Source organism: Elephantulus edwardii, unplaced genomic scaffold (genome assembly GCF_000299155.1).
Source record: "Elephantulus edwardii isolate Elephantulus edwardi_28Jun2011 unplaced genomic scaffold, EleEdw1.0 scaffold00082, whole genome shotgun sequence".
NCBI lineage: Eukaryota > Metazoa > Chordata > Mammalia > Macroscelidea > Macroscelididae > Elephantulus > Elephantulus edwardii.
The window spans coordinates 3,994,703-4,014,193 of NW_006399832.1; the positions used below are offsets into that span (position 1 = coordinate 3,994,703).

General features: G+C 40.5%; 1 protein-coding gene across 1 annotated transcript in view; it reads right to left on the reverse strand.

Annotated features, from left to right (window-relative positions):
• Window positions 1-19,491, reverse strand: part of ARSB (arylsulfatase B) — a 263,697-nt gene that overhangs the window by 102,886 nt on the left and 141,320 nt on the right. Inside the window, exon 5 of the mRNA XM_006889883.1 lies at window positions 18,082-18,325. Within this exon, the coding sequence (XP_006889945.1) occupies window positions 18,082-18,325 (244 nt within the window). The remainder of the gene's footprint in view (window positions 1-18,081; window positions 18,326-19,491) is intronic.

A 19,491-nucleotide genomic window follows, 5' to 3' on the forward strand; every position in this document is an offset into this window, starting at 1 on the left:
AAAAAAAAAGATCTAAATCCTGTTCTATCCTGTGCCATCTTCACACTTCCTGACACACAAGAGCCCAATGCTGTGTCAATTCACCTGGTTGATAGTTTTCCTCTCCTTTGCCAACCTCATGTGGTACCTATAATATTAATTTCTAAGACATAGTTTGATATTCTCTCCCTTGTTAAAACTTTATTTTTTTTGAATTTTAAGTGGCAAATATGGCTGTCTTAGTAGGTGAAAATGGGACACGGGGCACAGGGCCATGAGCGTCTCTCTGAAAGAGCCAGAGGGAGTACAAACAGCACAGCTCCTCAGCAATCTAGAAGAAAAAGCAGATAAAAAGGCTGTAGCCCAGCCCCATGGTGCTTGTAGAGCCCCACCAGCAGCAAAAGATTTGTTTATTTGTTGCTGATTCACAGATTCACATTTATGGTACCAAAATGGGGTTTATTAGGGAAATAAGTGAGGAAGGCAAAGAACATCACGCAATAAAAGTCCAGGCTTTAGCACAAAGTTCCAAGGTATAATTCCTTAATAAGTCCAGGGTCCTGTTTCAGTTCAGCAGTCAAAGCAAATCATCCAGCAAGGTTTCCCTCTGAGCAGTTGTTTTTTCTAGCTTTTTCTTTAAGTATCTGGAAAGAACAACAAAATCCCACTGTGGCCAGCACAAAGGCAAGAAGCTTCAGGTCACATCTTATCACAGTTTCTCCACAGCAATACCACAGTCTCAGAGTCTCTCTCTTGCCAGGGTCTTGCTGCCACAAGCCTTGCTCGCTTCAAGTCTTGCTGCTTCAAGTTCTGCTCCTCAGTGTGCCAAGAACTCTTTTTCTTATCCTAGTTCCACAGCCTATGCTGATGTGAAGACCATGCTGATTTGCAAGACCATATATCTGCAATTAAGGTAGCTAGAGACCAGAGGGGGCTAACTAATGACTAAAAAAAGCCAACATTTAGGTTTACACCACAATAGCTTAATTAAATAGTCTACTAATTATGGAGCTGCATATACAAAACTAGGCCGTTTTATCCAGGTTTCCTCATTTTTATTTTATTTTTTATTATTTGTGTGTACCGTCAAATCAGATCTGACAGGTACAGGAGGAGATTGTTCCTCCTTCTCCAGCAGAGCATCTGGCAGGATTTCTTCTTCTTCTTTTTCTTTGTTTTGTTTTGCTTAGACATATGGCATAGTTTATCTTAATTTAGAAGCAACATTATCTTCATTATGCTTAATTCAATTTATGAAATTTAAACCTTTGAATAAATCATGAGAAATTACTTCATATAGCCTCACAAATTCATGAAAGGCTTGTGTTTTAGGGGAATCAAGGCAATTGGGTATTGGATGATTTTTTTTTCTTCATGGAGATATTTATGCTGCTGGCAGGTATGAATAAAGTGTTGCTCTCTTATTAGCTCCTAAAAGATCTCATTTCACTTGCATCCAAAATCAATGTCCATCGAAGCAGCAGTCAAGAAATCAAATGGAGAACTCCATAGGGAAAATATGTTGGAAGAAACATCTTCAGAGTGTTAAAAAGCAAAGATGTCGTCTTTTAGAATAAGGTATGCATGACCCAGGCCTGAAGGACTTGCTGAAAAAGGTCAAGGACTGTAGTCTTCAATATGAATTGAATTGAAGCTTAACATCAAGAAGACAAAAATTCTCACCACTGGGTCAATTGGCAGCATCATGATGGATGGAGAAGAGATTGAGGCTGTTGCTAATTTCAGCTTGTTTAGCTCCATAATAAACACTCTTGGCACTAGAAGTCAGGAAATCAAAAGATGAACTGCACTGGGAAAGTCTGCTGTCAGAGACCTCTCCAGAGTGCTGAGGAACAACACTGTCAGGTGCACTCAGATACACCTGCCTCAGGCCATGGTCTCTGCAATTACTTGCTATGTATCAGACAGTTGGACAATGACTAAGGATGGCAGAAGAAGAATTAATCCCTTTGAGTTGTGGTGGTGGAGAAGAATACTGAACATTTCATGGACTGCCTAAAAAGTCTGTCTTGGAGAAGATGAAATAAAATTTCTCTTTGGAAGCAAGGATTTTGAAGCTCCATCTCACACACTTTGGGCATACAGCCAGAAGGAACCAGTCCTTGGAGAAGGATGTCATAATTCAAAGGGTGGAGGTACAGCACAAGAAAGGATGAGATGAGACTGAAACTGGGGTATTGAGGTCAGGGATGTAGGAGTCAGTGAGACTGGCTCAGGATATGGTAGGGTTCAGGGCTATTGTACATAGGGTCCCTTTGAGTTGTAAGTAACTTGATAACATGTAACAACAACAACAACATATGCATGCAAAATCTGGAGATAAATAAGTAAGACTGTAGAATTTATACCACACTGAATTGTGGTTTTGGTGAAGTATACTGCATATGCCATGAAAAGCCATAAAACCAAACAAATCTATCTTGAAAAAAGTGCAACCAGGGCACTTTTTAGAAGTGAAGTTGGCAAGACTTCATCTCATATATATTGGATATGTATGTTATCAGAAGGAACTAGTCCCTGGAGAAGGAAATCATGCTTGGTAGAAGGTCAGTATACAGAGGAAGACCCTCAATGAAATGGACTGACAGAGTGTCTGCCAAGATAGGCTCAAATACAGCAAAGACTGCATAGTTAGTGAAAAATCAGGAAGTGCTTTGATAGCTAGGGTCAATATGAGTCAGAACTGATTCAAAAGCACCTAGCCACAACGGTGAGACAAGAACTGATGGGATCACTCAGAGATCCTATCCATATTGTACTATAACTTATTCCTGTTACACATTAATATTAATAGGGGTAAGTAGATAAAGGATTACATAAATGAAAATAATTTTTATCTACCACTTAATGACATGAAATGGGTATGATCTAGCTATGTTCATAACACACCTATCAGATTAATTTGACTAACAATTGTGGTTCGCATTACATAGGTTTCACATTAGAACAATCAAGTGTTCTGGGATTCCCATTTTTCTCAGAGTCAGCCACAGTTTGTTATGATCCACAGAGTCAAACGCCTTTGCATAATCAATGAAACACAGATAGACATTCTTCTGGTATTCCCTGCTTTCAGCTAAGATCCATCTAACATCAGCTACAATATCCCTAGTACCACGACCCCTTCTAAACCCAGCCTGGACTTCTGGCAGTTCTCTACTGATGTGCTGTTCCAGTCATTTTCGGAGGCAGTCTTCAGAACAGAGCAGGGAAACACTGCATGGTTCAAAATTGGGAAAGGTATACACCAGGGATGTGTCCTATCTCCATACCTTTTCAACCTGTATGCAGAACAGATTATCCAAGAGGCTGGGCTCTATGAGAAGTGTGGGGTCAGGATTGGTGGAAGATCTATTAACAATTTGCATTATGCAGATGACACAACCCTGCTTGCTGAAACTGAGGAGGACCTGCAATGCTCGCTGCAGAGGGTCAAGGACTGCAGCCGTCAATATGGATTGAGGCTCAATGTCAAGAAGACAAAGATTCTCACCACTGGACCAATTGGTAGCATCAGGATGGATGGTGAAGAGATTGAGATTGTTAACAACTTTATTCTGCTTGGCTCCATGGTCAACACTCTTGGCACCAGTAGCCAGGAAATGAAAAAACGTATTGCCATGGGAAAGTCTGCTGTTAGGGACCTCTTCAGGGTACTGAAGAGCAATGGTGTCTCTCTGGAGATTAAGGTGCATCTGATACAGGCTATGGTCTTTGCAATCACTTGTTATGCATCAGAGAGTTGGTCAATGACTAGGAAGGCTAGAAGGATGATTGATGCCTTTGAGCTGTGATACTGGAGAAGAGTATTGAATGTACCATGGTCTGCCAAGAAAACAAACAGGTTCATCCTGGAGAGGGTTAAACCAGGCTGTTCCTTGGAGGCAAGGATTCTGGGGCTTCGTCTGACATGCTTTAGACATGTAAGTAGTGACCAGTCCTTGGAGAGGGACATCATGCTTGGGAGGGTGGAGGGACGGCACAAGAGGGGAAGGCCCCCTATGAGGTGGATTGATTCAGTGACTGGGGTAATCGGGATGGGTGTGTCAGAGGCAGTGTGATTGGCACAGGATAGAGCAGGTTTTAGGGCTGTTGAACACAGGGTCGCTATGAGTTGCAAGCGACTCGACAGCACATAACAACAATAATAACAATTGGTGTTAGATGTCAGAGAGTCAACTATGACTCATAGTGACTCTATGAACAACAAATTTTAAAAACCTTGCTCTATCTTATGCCACCTTCATGAGCTCCTGCACACTCGCTGCAGTCACTGTCAATCCATCTGGGAGAGGGTCTTCTTTTTCACTGACCTTCCACTTTTCTTGGCATAATGGTGTTTTCCAAAGACTGGCCACTCCTGACAACATGCCCATAGTTTGCTGACAGTTTCACCAGCCTTGCCTCTGGGTGCACGTCCTTCAGAAGAGATTTGTTCCTATTCTGGCAGTCAATGGGCTATTTAATAATCTTCTCTAACATGATAATTCAAAGGCATCTATTCTTCTTTGGTCTTATTCACAGTAGATAGCATTTATTGAGCTATTATCATGGGCAACATACTATTAAAAGTATATTACATGCATTAACTCATTTGATCAGTGACTGAAACCAAATTTGAAACTTAGACAGACTGTCTCCTGAATCCTTGCTTCTAACCACCACGTTGCCTATTTAGTAAATGTCAACATGGCCTCATGCCTCTTTGATTGTGCTGTTTTCATTCATTTAGCTTACTTCTTAGGCTCTAATTAAAAAACAAACAAACAAAAAATCCACAACAACCAAAAGCCTCTCTATTAACTATAAAAGTCTCTGTTATCAAGAGATATCATTGTTCTCCATCTTCTTCTCTATATAAAACAGTCAATTTTCTCTAGGGCAACCTCAGCCAGCAATTTTAAGTTACCTCCAATATCATACTTTTTAGAGTAATTTTTTTCAAAAAGCAATGAGACACTGACCAGTGGCTAGTTTCCAATATTCTATAAATATTTTCTAAAAGTCTACAGTTTCAGACACTGAGATCACAGCACTGTCCATTTAGACATAGAGTTTCCAGTTTTTTTACTTTCATTTTCCAACGAGTTGATGGGTGGGTCAGTAAAACAGCTCCTATAAATAAATGATATGCTATTACATTCCATACTTCTTTTACCACTAGCTGCTGACCATCTGTCATGAAAATACACACCCTGGGAGGCAGTATAATTTTTGTAGAAATAGCCATGGCAATACTTTTTGAGCAGAAATTGTCAAAGCAAACAAAAATCAGTCTCTGATAAAAAGCATCTTGATTTTTAAACTTCATCGTCTTTATTATCTTATTTCCAACTACTGAGTTCTTACTATGTCCTAGGTACTATGATAAGTGTTTTCTATGATACTTTTCGGTTAAATCGGTAAAAGCGTACAGGGTGGGTAAAACTAATGTTACACACTGAAGAATAGGAAATTAATGCTTACAGACATTAAATAACTTGCCCATGACCATCCAGATATTAAAAAGAAGACATTGGCTTAAACCAGATATAACCATAGCGTGTACATTTTTAAAGGACTATTCTAGCAGAATTCCTTGCAAGATTTAATATATTTGCCATGTGAGTGTGGATGATACTGGCTTTGCATAAATCCCATACTCTTGCAAAAGTAATTTTAATGTGCATACATTACCATGAATAAAACGTTTAGGCATGGAAAATTATACAATTTTTACTAAATTTGGTGAGGAAATACGTAAGTTAAATTCATTTGACATAAAGTTATAAATGGAAAGAGGTTTTTTTCCCAATGTACATTTTTATTGAGGAATTTTGTTACATTTAAAAAATAAGCTCCTCAAAAAATTATCAGTGTTATTTAAAAGCAATCACTGACTCATGCCCTAAACTTAATCTTTTGCTATTCATTACTGGGAAAAAAATAGTTGGTAGGACTTCTGAGTTAGTACTGGGGCAAACCAGCAGCGCCTAATATGACTCTCTTCCAATTTCCATTATAATGTCCATGAAGAATTACAAAAAGATGAAAACTGGCAGCAGCTTTGGAAACTAGAGAGAAGGCCAGATGCCAAAGTCCCAAAGGGATTTTCACTAGCTCCAATGCTGAAGAGATTAGCAACAGACTCTTGGATTCTACTATAAGAATCAAACCTGATCCCAAAGAAGGTAGAAAAATCCCTCAGGTTTACCCTTTCTACCTCTAACTAAACAACTCAGGGGACGTACAAAATGGGCAGGAAGTCAATGACCTTTGATTAATGCTCTAGTCTTTCCCTTCCCACCCCCAAAAACTTTTGACAAATAAGAACATTTCCTTACTTTGAGGGGGTGGGGGGAGACACAAACAAAGGAAAACTGTTACACAATATTTCAACATGAATGAAATAGGATTAAATTATCAACTGTCAATACAAAATACGCCATGAACCAGAAATTTTAAAACTGTGAATCAAAACACACAAGCAAAAGCTGTGAAACAAGAGCTTACCAAACTTAGTAAAGAAACTTAACATCATGGGTTGAATTAGCATCTTAAAAAAATGTGTCATCTTGGCTTGGGGAATAATTTTCAGTGGTTTGGCAATGACAGAATGGTGTAATTTAGTAGTTATGCAATGATGCAATCAACTCCTATGATGTGATCTGCCAATAAATTGTTAGGGTATTAGTGTAAACTCTAGCACTCTTACCGTTATGCAAATCACAGAGCAATACAAAGATGGCTTTCCTTAAAGTATGGCCTGTATTGGCCTAGAGATATTATTATCAATGTCAAACTGATCTTGACTGAAAGCAAAGAGTACCAGAGGAATGCCTATCTATGTTTTATTGTCTATGCAAAGGCATTTGTCTGTGTGTATCACAACAAATTGTGGTTAATCTTAAGGAGAATGGGAATCCTAGAATATCTGATTGTGCTCATGTAAATGTATACTTGGATCAGGAAGCAGTCCTCAGAACAGAGCAGGGAAACACAGCGTGGTTCAAAATTGGGAAAGGAGTGTGTCAGGGATATGTCCTGTCTTTACACCTTTTCAATCTATTTGTAGAACAGATCATTCAGGAGGCTGGGCTTTATGAAGAATAATGTGGCATCAGGATTGGAGGTAGACTCATCAATAACCTACACTATGCAGATGACACAACCTTGCTTATAGAAACTAAGGAGGACCTGAAGTTCTTACTGCAGAAAGTCAAATACTGTAGTTTTCAATATGAATTGAAGCCCAACATCAAGAAGATAAAGATTCTCACCACTCGACTGACAGCACCATGATAGATGGAGAAGAGATTTAGGTTGTTAACAATTTCAGCTTGCTCGGCTCCACAATGAACACCCTTGGTACCAGCAGTCAGGAAATTAAATGACGTATTGCACTGGGAAAATCTACTGTCAGGGACTTCTACTAAGATCATAATCTTCACAATTACTTGCTATGCATCGGAGAGCTGGAAAGTGACCAAGTATGACCAAGGATGACAGAAGAAGAATTGATCTCTTTGAGTTGTGGTAGAGAAGAGTACTGAACATACTCTGTAGAGGCCTGCCTAGAGAACAAACAGGTTTGTCTTGGAGTGGGTGAAACTAAGTTTCTCCTTGGAGGCAAGGATTTTTGAAGCTCTGTCTCACATATTTTGGGCACATGGCCAAGAGAGACCAGTCCCTGGGGAAGGACCAGTACTTGGGGAAGGAAATCATCCTTGGAAGGGTGGAGGGACGTCACAGGAGAGGAAGACCCTGGATGAAATGGTTTGACACAGTAAGTGGGGTCTTGGAGGTGTCTCAGTGCTAGTGAGACTGCCTCAGGATATGGCAGGGTTCAGAGCTGCCGTACATAAGCTCATAAACTTGCTTCGAGTTGTAAGTGACTTAATGGCACATAACAACTACAACAACATGGCTTGTATCTCTTCTATCTTATAAAAGACAAAATACCTCCAAGAAAGAAGAAGTGGGAATTTAAAATGTGCCCTGCAGGGTGATAAGAACCTCTTAGACTCATGGGAAGACAGATGCCAAGACACATGGAGATCTAGGGATACCGAGCCCACAGAGATGGAAAGAAGAGCATCGTCTTAGATCTGGAGGAGAGAGAAAGCCTTCCCCATGGTTAGTGTCCCGAATTCCTGAATGCAGACTTTCAGTGTGCTCACTGTGGGAGAACAAGTGTATTTTTGAACATCATTCACTTGTAATATTTCTGCTGGAGTAACATTATTTCACTTAAACTCTCAGAAACAAAGATCCACTTTCAGATTGTTTCACAAAGAAAATTCATACAACTGACAATGGGGAGAACACATGCTGTCTTCAAGCACATATACGAAAGACATCATACTGAGCCACAAGACAATTCTCTAAAAGAATTATTTCAATAGCAATAGAATTATGCCTGCTGATTACAACAAAACGAAAATAGAAAGCAATAAGAAAATGTGAAATAATTAGATGAAATAATACAACATTTTAAAATATATGCGTCAATGAAGAACATATAATTTCCATCATGAGCTAACCAATAACTGGGACATAAATCCTACCCTATCAGTTTAACAGGACGGTAAGTAATAAATGGTGGAAAGGATGTGGTGAGAGAGGAACTCTTCAACATTGTTAGTGGGATTGTAAAATGGTATATCCACTTTGGAAGGCAGTATGACGCTTCCTCAAAAAAGTTTAATACAGAAATTCTGTATGACCCAAGCTATTCCATGGCTTGGAATATACTCCAAGAAAAAGAGAACTGAGACTCAAACAGAGACTTGTACACCAATGTTCACAGAAGTATTATTCACCATCACAAGAACATGAAAACAGCCCAGATGTCCAACCACAAACAAATGGATTGAGAAGTTGTTGTACATTCATACAATGGAATACTTCACAGCACTAAGGAGCAGTGATTTTATAAATTACTACCTACCTTGAGAGGGACTGGGCAGCATCATGCTAAGTGAACTAACTCAGCTCCACAAGGACAAATACTGTATAAAACCACTATTGTAGAATGAGGACCCAAGGGGAGAGGGGGGAGGGTGGAAGCAGAGGAGAGTGGAAGGGTAGGGGGGGTGAAGTATTAAACACAGGGTAGCACAATTTGATGAGTGAGTGTGTGTGTGTGTGTGTGTGTGTGTGTGTGTGTGTGTGAAGGAATGGGAAGGATCTTGTGTGAAAAACAATGTATTTTAACTCTAAAGAAATCAGTATAAAATAAATAAATCATAATAAAAATATTGCAATCCGGGTTTGTAAAATCTATTACCAAAAAAGAAAAAAAAAGTTGGGGTTTCGTACGTAGCAGAACAGCTCCCTCGCTGCGATCTATTGAAAGTCAGCCCTCAACACAAGGGTTTGTAAAATCTATTACCAAAAAAAAAAAAAAAGAAAAATATTGCAATCCATTTTTTTTGTTTGTTTGTTTGCATATGCCAAGAATGCTTTGGTGTAACAGTAACTGCCAGAGGGAAAGCAATCAATGTCTACAGAATCATAAGAAGAAAAATTTAGCAAAACTTTTTCATCAAAATATTATTTTTGCTTGAAAGAAAAAAAATCCTTCTACATGCAAAGATTTAAAAAGTCAACCATTTGAAGATCGAAGAAAAATGAATATCTTTGAATTATGAGCTGGTGATGAGTATTAAATGTAGCATACCCTACCAAAAGAACCAAAATCTATCCAGGAAGAGGCACAACCAGGGTCCTTCTAAGAAGCAAGGATGGTGAAACTTCACCTTACATACTTTGGGACTGTTAGGAGAGGTCAGTCCTTGGAAACAAACATCATGCTAGGAAACGTGGATGGTCAGAGAAAGAGGAAGATCCTCAACAAGATAGAAAGATACAGTGTCTGGAGCAAGGTCTTGAGTATGTCAGAGGTCCAGAAGATGCCAGATAGGGCAAGGTTCTGATCTGTTCCTCAGGTCACTATTCATTGTAGTCTGCTGAATGACACCTAATAACAACTGTGGTGGTAGCATTTTTAAGAATGGCTTTTCATCCACTGCCTTAGACCTGACCACATGGGCAGATGGTCAGGTAGATGCATGAGTAAACTGAATCTTTGAGGCTCTCCCCCTGTCACCCTTTGCTCCCATCTGGGACTACGGTCTCCAGCTTCCTCAACTGTGGACTCATGGCTTGCAGTTGATCAGCATCTCCAACATCATCAATAGATGCCCAATACAGGAGAGACTGCTAAATAGACTGTGGAGAGATGGTGGGAAGACATAGCCAGATGGGGCCAGAAGGAGCCAGGGCCGGAGCCCTCGGGATGGAAGCAGGTCCAGAGTTTCAGCCAGAGGTTTTGCTGGAAGAAAGCTACTAACTGAAGAGGCTTCTTGTATTTGTTCTGTTTGTTTGAATCTGGACTTTCACTGTGTGATAATCCTTTGCCTTCCTCCCATGTCCCACAACCTGTTTCCCTAATAAGCCACATAACAACGAGCAAAAAGAGGTAAAGTAAAGCCTGTGTGGTCATTTGCAATGACTACTGGACCCAGTGATTTGTAGAAGTCAATGCAAGAGCATGGGGACTTTATCCGACCATATCGGACTGTCAATGTTGTTAATGGAGACAATTTCCCCTTTGTGGACTTAGTAGAGGTCAGACTTGGCCATCTCACATTGTTTTTACTCCTTTTACAATAGCCACTGAGTTTGTCTTCTGTTGAATGTGCTTTATCAGTTATATGTGATAGTCTATTTATGCCATGTTTGTTTTTGTGTACCATCATAGCTGACCATGTGGTGAGTTTTCCAAGACAGTTAATCACAGATTAACAGATAGCCCATCCTTCTGTGGCAGGGTGGCTGGTAGATTCAAACTTCATGCCTTTGGGATTGCAGTGCAGCTTCTTACCACTAGGCCACCAGTGCTATAGATTATTACTATATTGTTATTGTGTGCCTTTGAGTCAGAATCGATCCATAGCTAACTCTCCAGTGGGTTTTCAGAGACAGTAAATCAGACAGGAGATGACTACCCATTTTTCTCCTGTGAAGCAGCTTATGGATTTGAACTGTGTGCAGTTGGGATTCTAGGTCAGCCCCTTACCTCTAGGCCATCAGTAAGTCATAGATTGTTGTGGTTAAATGCCACTGAGTCAAATACGACTCATGGTCATCCTATGAACAAAAGATCTGAACCCTGTTCTATTCTGCCCCATCCTCAGACCTCCTGATACACAAGTGTCCATTCCATTGCAGCAATCACTATGTCAGTCCACCTGGTTGAAGGTCTTCCTCTTCTTTGTCGACTCTCCAACCTTCCCAGAATCATGTCCTTCTCCAAGGAATAGGAACTCCTAGCAACATGCCCAAAGTATGTGAGGCAAAGCTTCATCATTCCTGCCTCCAAAAAGCACTCTGGCTGCACCCTCTCCAAGACATATCCATTTGTTCTTTTGGCCGTCCAAGGGATGTTCAGTGCTCTTCTCCAACACCACAGTTCAAAGGCATCAGTGCTTTTCCTGTCACCCTTATTCATTGTCCAGGTCTCAGATGCACAGCAAGTAATTGGAAAGACTATGGCCTAAATCAGATGTACCTTAGTCCTCAAACTGACATCATTACTCCTCATTAATTTGGAGAGTTCCCTAACTGGAGATCGTTCCAACTCCTAATTTCCTGACTGCTGGTGCTAAGGATGTTAACTGTAGATCCAAGCAAGATGAAAGTGTTGACAGTTTCAATCTCCTCTCCATTCATCATGATGCTATTAGTCCAGTCATAAGAATGTTTTTCCCCCTTGAAATTGAGAAGCAATCCATACTGAAGGCTGCATTCCTTGATCTTCTGCAACAAGTGCTTCAGGTCCTCCTCACTTTCAACAAGCAAGGTTGCATCATCTGCATAATGCAGGTTATTGATGAGTCTTCCTCTGATCCTGGTGCCACATTGCTCTTCATAGAGTCCAGCTTCTTGAATAATTTGCTCAGCATACAGACTGAATAGGTATATAGATAAAATACAATCCTGCCACATTCCTTTCCTAATTTAAAACCATGCAGGTATGTGCTCCAATGACTGTGAAGCATACAGTGAAAGGTCATATTCGTACCTGTTAAAGTTGTACACAAGCACTAGAAAATAGTAGTTCTTTGGATTTTGGTCTGTTCATAACCATAGTGCTTGAAGTCATTAATTAGTGTTGAATTCTAATATGCAACTCATTGCTGTCAAGGTGGAAACAATGCATAAGTGACATTCCATTAGGTTTTTGATGCTACAAACCACATGGGAGGAGACTGCCCACCTTTCTCCCATAGAGAGGCTAGTGGATTCAAACTGCCATAGAAATGACATCTTTAGGTTAGCTGCACAATTTCCGACAGCCTGACCATCAACGCTTCCTTGACTTTTGATAAGTCAGAATTTTTTTCAAAATCTCTTTTGGTACAGAAGAGTTTGGTGAAATTTTATTACTCTAGAACAACTAAAGATTATGAATGGAAGCAAAAGTCTCACAGTGTAGAAAAGCTTTGCAATACCCTACTGGCTGCCTAGATCAAGAAGCTGTTGTCCAGAAGGGAGGTCTGGTGGCCTAGTGGCAAGAAGCTGCACTACTATTCCAAAGACAGGTGGTTCAAATCCACCAGACCCTCTGCTGGAGAAGGAGGGGCTATCTTCTCTTGTACCGGTTGAATCTGATTCAAAAGTACACACAAGGGGGAAAAAGTTCTAAAGGTGAGAAGCTGCACTGCAATCCCAAAGAAGCTGTTATCCAAACAGAGCAAGGGAACATTGCATGGTTTAAAATCAGGAAGGGTGGGTGTCAGGGATGTATCCTTTTTCCATATGTATTCAATCTGTATGCTGAGCAAATCATTTGTAAAGCCTGACTCTCTGAAAAGTAGCATAAAACCTTTGTTATGCAGGTGACACAACCTGGCTTGCTGAAAGTAGTTGTTGTTGTCAGTTGATCGCCTTCAAGTTGAGCACAACTTGTAGTGACCCTATGAACAAAAGGCCTGAAGCCTTTCTTTAACTATCGACATTTATCAAAGTTCATAGAGCTTCTGAAGGCATGTTGTTTAGGAAGTGGATGGAGGACCTAAAACACTTGCTACAGAGGCTCCAAGACTACAGCCTTCCATATGGAACACATCTCAACATCAAGAAAACAAACATCCTTACCCCTGGGCTGAAATCAGCACCATCATGATAGATGGGGAAAAAAATTCAACTGTCAATTGTTTCATCTTACTTGAATCCACAATCAACATCCTTGGTACCAGCAGTAGTAGAGCTCTGAGAAATTCTGTTGTCAGGACCCTCTCCAACATACTGGAGAGTAATGCTATCACTTTGAAGACTAAGGCACACCTGATTCAGGCCATGGTCTTTTCAATTACTCACTATACTTTTAAGACGTAGATAATGAATAGGGATAACAGAATGAGAATTGATCTTTGAGTTGTGGTGTTGGAGAGGAGTGCTGAATATCCCATGAACTGCCAAAAGAACATGTCTTGGAAAAGGTGCTCCTTGAAAGCAAGAGAAGTGACGCTTCATCTCTCATACTTTAGATATGTTGTAGGAGAGGCTATTCCTTTAAAAGAGACATGGGAGGGCCAGTGAAAGAGATGAAGATGCTCAAGGACTAACACGGTGACTGCAGCAACGGAGTCAAGTGAATTAGTGATACGGAGGATGGCAGAAGATAGGACTGGATTTAGGGCTGTTGTTCACAGAGTTGCTATGAGTCATATTCGACTCAATGGCATCTAACAACAATAACAACAACACAGGCGGCTAATCCTGTTGAAAAGCAGGAAAAACCCATTTTGTACAGAACAAGAAAGAGCTTAGGACGTCCATATCCTCTAGAAATAACAATCATCAAGTACGCCTTCTTCTTTTTAGAAGAAAATGGAAGGAGATGGAGTAACTTCCAGTGCACAGTGTCACCCAATCCCAAAATATTTATACTTTTTCAAATATCTTAATATTTTAAAGCAAATCTACAAGGTATTGGCCATTGTACAACTCAACGAAATCCCTGATGCTTTCAATGTAGCATATTCCATTCTTAACCCGATTTTGGCATTGAGAATACCATGGACTGCTAGAAAAACAAACAGATTTGTCCTGGAAAGGGTTAAACCAGGTGGCACCTTGAAGGCAAGGATTCTGAGGCTCCGTCTAACATACTTTGGACAAGTTGTGAGGAGAGACCAGTCCTTGGAGAAGGACATCATGCTTGGGAGGGTGGAGGGACAGCGCAGGAGGGGAAGGCCTTCTATGAGGTGGATTGATTCAGTGACTGGGATAACCGGGTGGGAGTGTCAGAGACAGTGCGATTGGCACAGGACAGAGCAAAGTTTAGGGCTGTTGTACATAGGGTCGTTATGAGTTGCAAGCGACTCGACGGCACATAACAACAACAACAACATCATCATCTTGAAAATGACAAGCAGGTTATTTTCCAAATAAATATCTGACTGGAAAAAGTTCCAGAGCTCAGAGCACAGATCAGGTGATAGGTGGCTATCCATTTGTTTTTGCTCCTTTGGAAAAGCAGCTGTAAATGTCAGTTTCTGTGTGGACAGGGGCACCAAATGTTCTGCCATGGATATCGAGAGGAGCCTTGCCCAGTGCTGTGAGAGTCATCAAGTGCACCAGAGCCAGGGGTTGAATCATGCCCTTATGTTTATCAAGGAGCAGAGCAGTGCCTCCACTGTTGGGCTCAGAGCTCTGCAATGTGGCAATGTCTGAGCGCCCACATCCTGAGGCCTTGGTGTTCCACATTGTTCCACACCCTGTGCAGATTCAGGATGATCCTCATGGTCCATGGGATATTCAGCACTCTTCTCTAACACCGCAACTCAAAGGCATCAATTCTCCTTCTATCTTCTTTATTCACTGTCCAGCTCTCAGATGCATAGCAAGTGATCAGAAAAGACCATGGCCTGAATCAGATGCACCTTAGTCTTTAAAATAACATCATTACTCCTCAATAATTTGGAGAGGTCCCTAACTGCAGACTTTCCCAGTACAATAAGTCTCCTGATTTCCTAACTGCTAGTTGTTGTTGTTAAGTGCCGTCAAGTCATAGGCAACTCATAGCAACCCTATGAATGAAAGTTTTCGACACTTGCGTGACTTTCATCCTTTCTCCAGGTTCATAGGTTTTCCAGAGGCAAGCGATTTACAGAAGTGGATGCCACTCCTGCTTCCAAGCTTGTTTTAACTAGGGAGCTCCACCAAATACTGTCCACCATGGGCAACCATTATCGCATTTGACACATCAGTGTCACAGTGTTCAGCTTCACAGCAACCACAAGTTACATCTGTATGGAAAGTGGACAACTGTTAGTACCAAATGTATTAATTGTGGATCCCAGTAAGATGAAGTTGCTCATAGTTTCAATCTTTCCTCCATCCATGATGATACGGCCTACAGCTCTAGTGACTTAAACTGAGTAGATTCAGCAGCAAAAAGTTGGGAATCTCACCACCAGCAAGAAAGAAAAAATAGAGAATATAGCAAGCATCCTTAGAGGCCAAAGATGTCTGCTTCATTCACTCTGGGACCTACAGGAGCACCAGAGAGCCAGAGACCCAACATGAGACAGACCCACCTGGGGGTCTCCAGAGAACCATGACAGGGGCCTCTGCCCAAACTTGCTGGAATACTGGTATGGGGGCCATTTTCACTGGCAAGTCTAAGAGAGCTTTGTAACACTGGCCTAAAACCGCAAGGCTGAAGGCTAAAGGGCGTGCAAACACTTCACAAGCTGTCCTGAGAAGTTGTATCCTGTTATTATAACTTGTTAACTTCCCTGAAAAACCACACAATTGTGAAAAATATTTTTTAAAAAGAATGTTTATCAAGGAGCAGAATGAGAGTAGTTCTTCACTTACTAAGCAGAAATTTGTTAGATTTACAGAGGATAAGTCTTGAAATGTTGACCAAAATTTGGGCATATATTTCATTTTAAAAATACATTAAAGGGAGCTCTCATGGTCTAATGGCAAGAAGTTGCACTGAAATCCTGAGGCGCATGGTTCAAATCCACCAGATGATCTGCTGGAGAAGGAGCAATCTCCTGCTGTGCCAGTCAGGTCTGATTCAACAGCTGACAATAAGGATGGGGGGAGGGGAACCCCAAATATTAAAAAAATCCTCTTTCTCATGGTTTAGTATAATTGGGCAATACTTTTAACCATATTATTTGGTGAAAGTCCTTCAGCTAGCATCATGAACACTTCTGCTTTAGAAGGCTGGTCATAGAAGAATGTCCCAACACTGAAGAAAAGCCTCCTGTATCCCAGAGTTAAAGGTGACCATCTTTGTTTCAATTTCTCTGCAGGCAGAAGGTTACTTCTGATCAAGATAATATCAAGCTTGAAACCAGGAATTATCAGACATCAATTATGTGGACTTTGCCAAAGATAATAAACACATTGCACAGAAACAAAGAAAAGTATTCTAAATGAATTCAACTATTTCTCAATTCAAGCCTACCCTCCATGTAGCCAAATGTGGCAGGGAGCCCTGATTCCATCTAACATTGAGTGATTTTTACAAGACAGGATTTTGTCACCAAAACAAAACAGAAATAAAACTGATTGACTCAAACACAGCACAAATATTGGCAAATCAAAACCACTCAAGACATTCTCCTAGCTCTTAAAGGCAAACTTTGAGAGTCTTCACATTGAAAGGTGGTGAAAAACTAAAATGAAGTTCATGTTTCTCTTTCCTTTGGAAAAGTTTCTTTTATTTCCTTTACCCATGAAGTAAGTATTAAGTTTTATAATATAAGTGAGCAAAAGAGAGGTGGTTATTATTGTTGTTGTTTATAGTTCTGTCAGAACTGACCCAGAGCCAACCCTCCAGTGAGTTTTTCAGAGGCAGTTTAACTGTACGAGAGAAAATGGCTCATCTTTTTTCCACAGAGGAGCAGTGGATTTGAACCATGTATCTTTGGGTTGGCAATGCAATTCCTTACCACTAAGTTACCAGAGCTCCCTAAAAGAGAGGCAGGCTGGTAAATAGTATCTCTTCTGTTTTTCAATGTGTAAAGAAAATAACTGTCTAATCTAACTAAATTTTTCTGCAAGTTCACAGCTTTTCTCAGTCTCCAAAAGATCTTTTTAGCACCAACCTCCCCACCACTCTTGCCCCCAACCAAAAAAGACCTTTTGGAGACTCTGGACAATAACTAAGGATTACAGAAGAATTGATGCCTTTGAGCCGTAATGTTGGAGAAGAGTGACCGAATATCCAATGGACTGCCAAAAGAACAAACAAGGTATGTCTTGGAGAAGGTGCATCTGGAATGCTCCTTTGAGGCAAAGATGGCAAAACTTCATCTCCACATACTTTGGGCACATTTCTAGGAGAGGATATTCCCTGGAGAGGGACATCATGCTTGTGGAGGTGGAGGGTCAGTGAAAGAGAGGAAGACCTACAACCAGTTGGCTTGGCACAGTGACTGCTGCAATGGATTAAAATATGTCAGAAATTATGAGGATGGCAAAAGACAGGACAGGGCTCAGGTTGTACTCAACTTGATGGCACCTAAAAACAGACAAGAAGTCTATGATGCAAAAATTCAGATGTGGGAAAGGGAATTCTTTATTTATATATTCACCTTATGTAACATACATACACAACCTCTCAAAAACAATTCAAGAACTATATGGAAGAAAATGAAATTGTAACATTTATTATAAAATATCAATAAATATTTACCACATTCCAAGTTGAAAAAAACCTTTCTGGACAAAAAAGGAAGAGGAAAACTGGCGTTAACATATATTAAATTTGTCTGTGTATATATAAGTAAGATTATTATTTTGACAGGGAGCTCTAGTGGCCTAATGGGTAACTAATGCTAACTCAAAGGCAATTGGTTCAAATCCACTAGCTGCTTCCACAGAAGAGGAACTGACAGTCTCCTCTTGTGAGATTTACTGCCTTTGAAAACCCACTGGAGAGTGAGCTATAAGTCAGTTCTGACTCAACAACACATAACAACCACACAGCAATCATTTGGACACAAAAGCTCCCATTTGGACTCAATGGGGGGGTGTGTTTCGGGGGGAAGAAACAGGTCTGTTTACCTGATGGTTCTCCACACGTCGAAACCGTCCAGGGGCTTGGTGCCATTCGTATGTCCTCCTGCCAGCTTCACTAGAGTGGGCAACCAATCAGAAATGTGGATGAGCTCCCGGTTCGTCACTCCCTTCTGTTTTAGCAAAGGGCTGGCCACGAAGCCCACCCCACGAACGCCGCCTTCCCACAGGGTCCATTTTCTTCCTCGGAGGGGCCAGTTATTGCCCCCAGCCAATGTCTGTCCTCCGTTATCTGAAATAGAATTAGTTCTTGGCATGAGGACAATGTAAACCACTAAATATATTTAAGGTACCTGGTACCATGACTGACCAATCTAAAAGGGACCAGAATAGAAGATTCTGGATGTAGCTGCAGGAATGTGGGGGTGGGAGTGGTGAAAAAGGTTAAAAACACACACAAAAAAAATTTCATGCTTACTGATGAAACTGGAGGAAATCCCCCAACCAGGCCCTTAGTCACCTTTTGAACCTAGTACAAAACTCATCTCTGTGCTGCACACTTCAGCCCTTGAGTTGAGAACAACTCATAACAACCCTATGAACAACAAATCTGAACCATGTCCTACCCTGTGCCGTCCTCACAAGCTGACACATCGAGCCTACTGTTGCAGTCACCATGTCAATTCATTTCACTCAGGGTCTTCCTCTCTTTTACTAACCCTCTACTTTTTTTTTTTTTAAGTCAGAAATTTATTTAACCATTCTATTATAATTAAACGTCAAAGTTATTTACAATTTTTATTACATAAAATATTGTTAGGAACTTACTTATACATTTGTCCTTCCACAGTCCTTAAAGTTTAAATGAGGGCAGATGCCTGGGAGTAGAATTGCAGAATTAAAGGATACATTTTTTTCTATTTTAATAGAAAAATTACCAAAACCTCTTCCCTGAGGAGAGGAACGATATAAATTTACACTTTAACTCACATTATATGAGAGAAAATGTGGAACTTTTGCAACACCAATTCCTCAAACTATTAATTTGCCATCTTAAATGTCATTTTTCTTATCAAAACTTCTTGATAGTCAATAAAAACTTTCTGTCACTTTTTTAAAATTTATTATTAATTTCAATGAAAATTTACAGAGACTTTGGATTTCCATTCATTCACTGTTGCACTTTTCTCTCCTCCCAACCCTCCCCGCTAGTACACTCCCCTCTTGGAAAAGTAAAAGACAAATTCTTTCATTGTTTTATAATCCCTCCCCCCAGGTCCACTCCACTACGCAGCCTTCGCTCTGGACTCCTGTCATCACAAAAATACCTAATCACATATTCCTTTTAAATAGTTTTCTCCCTCATCTGTTTCAATGCAGTATACATTATTGAACCTATCTTTCTCAGTCTCCCTCCAACCCCAAGGCCAGTCTTGTTTTACAACAGTGGCACCATGC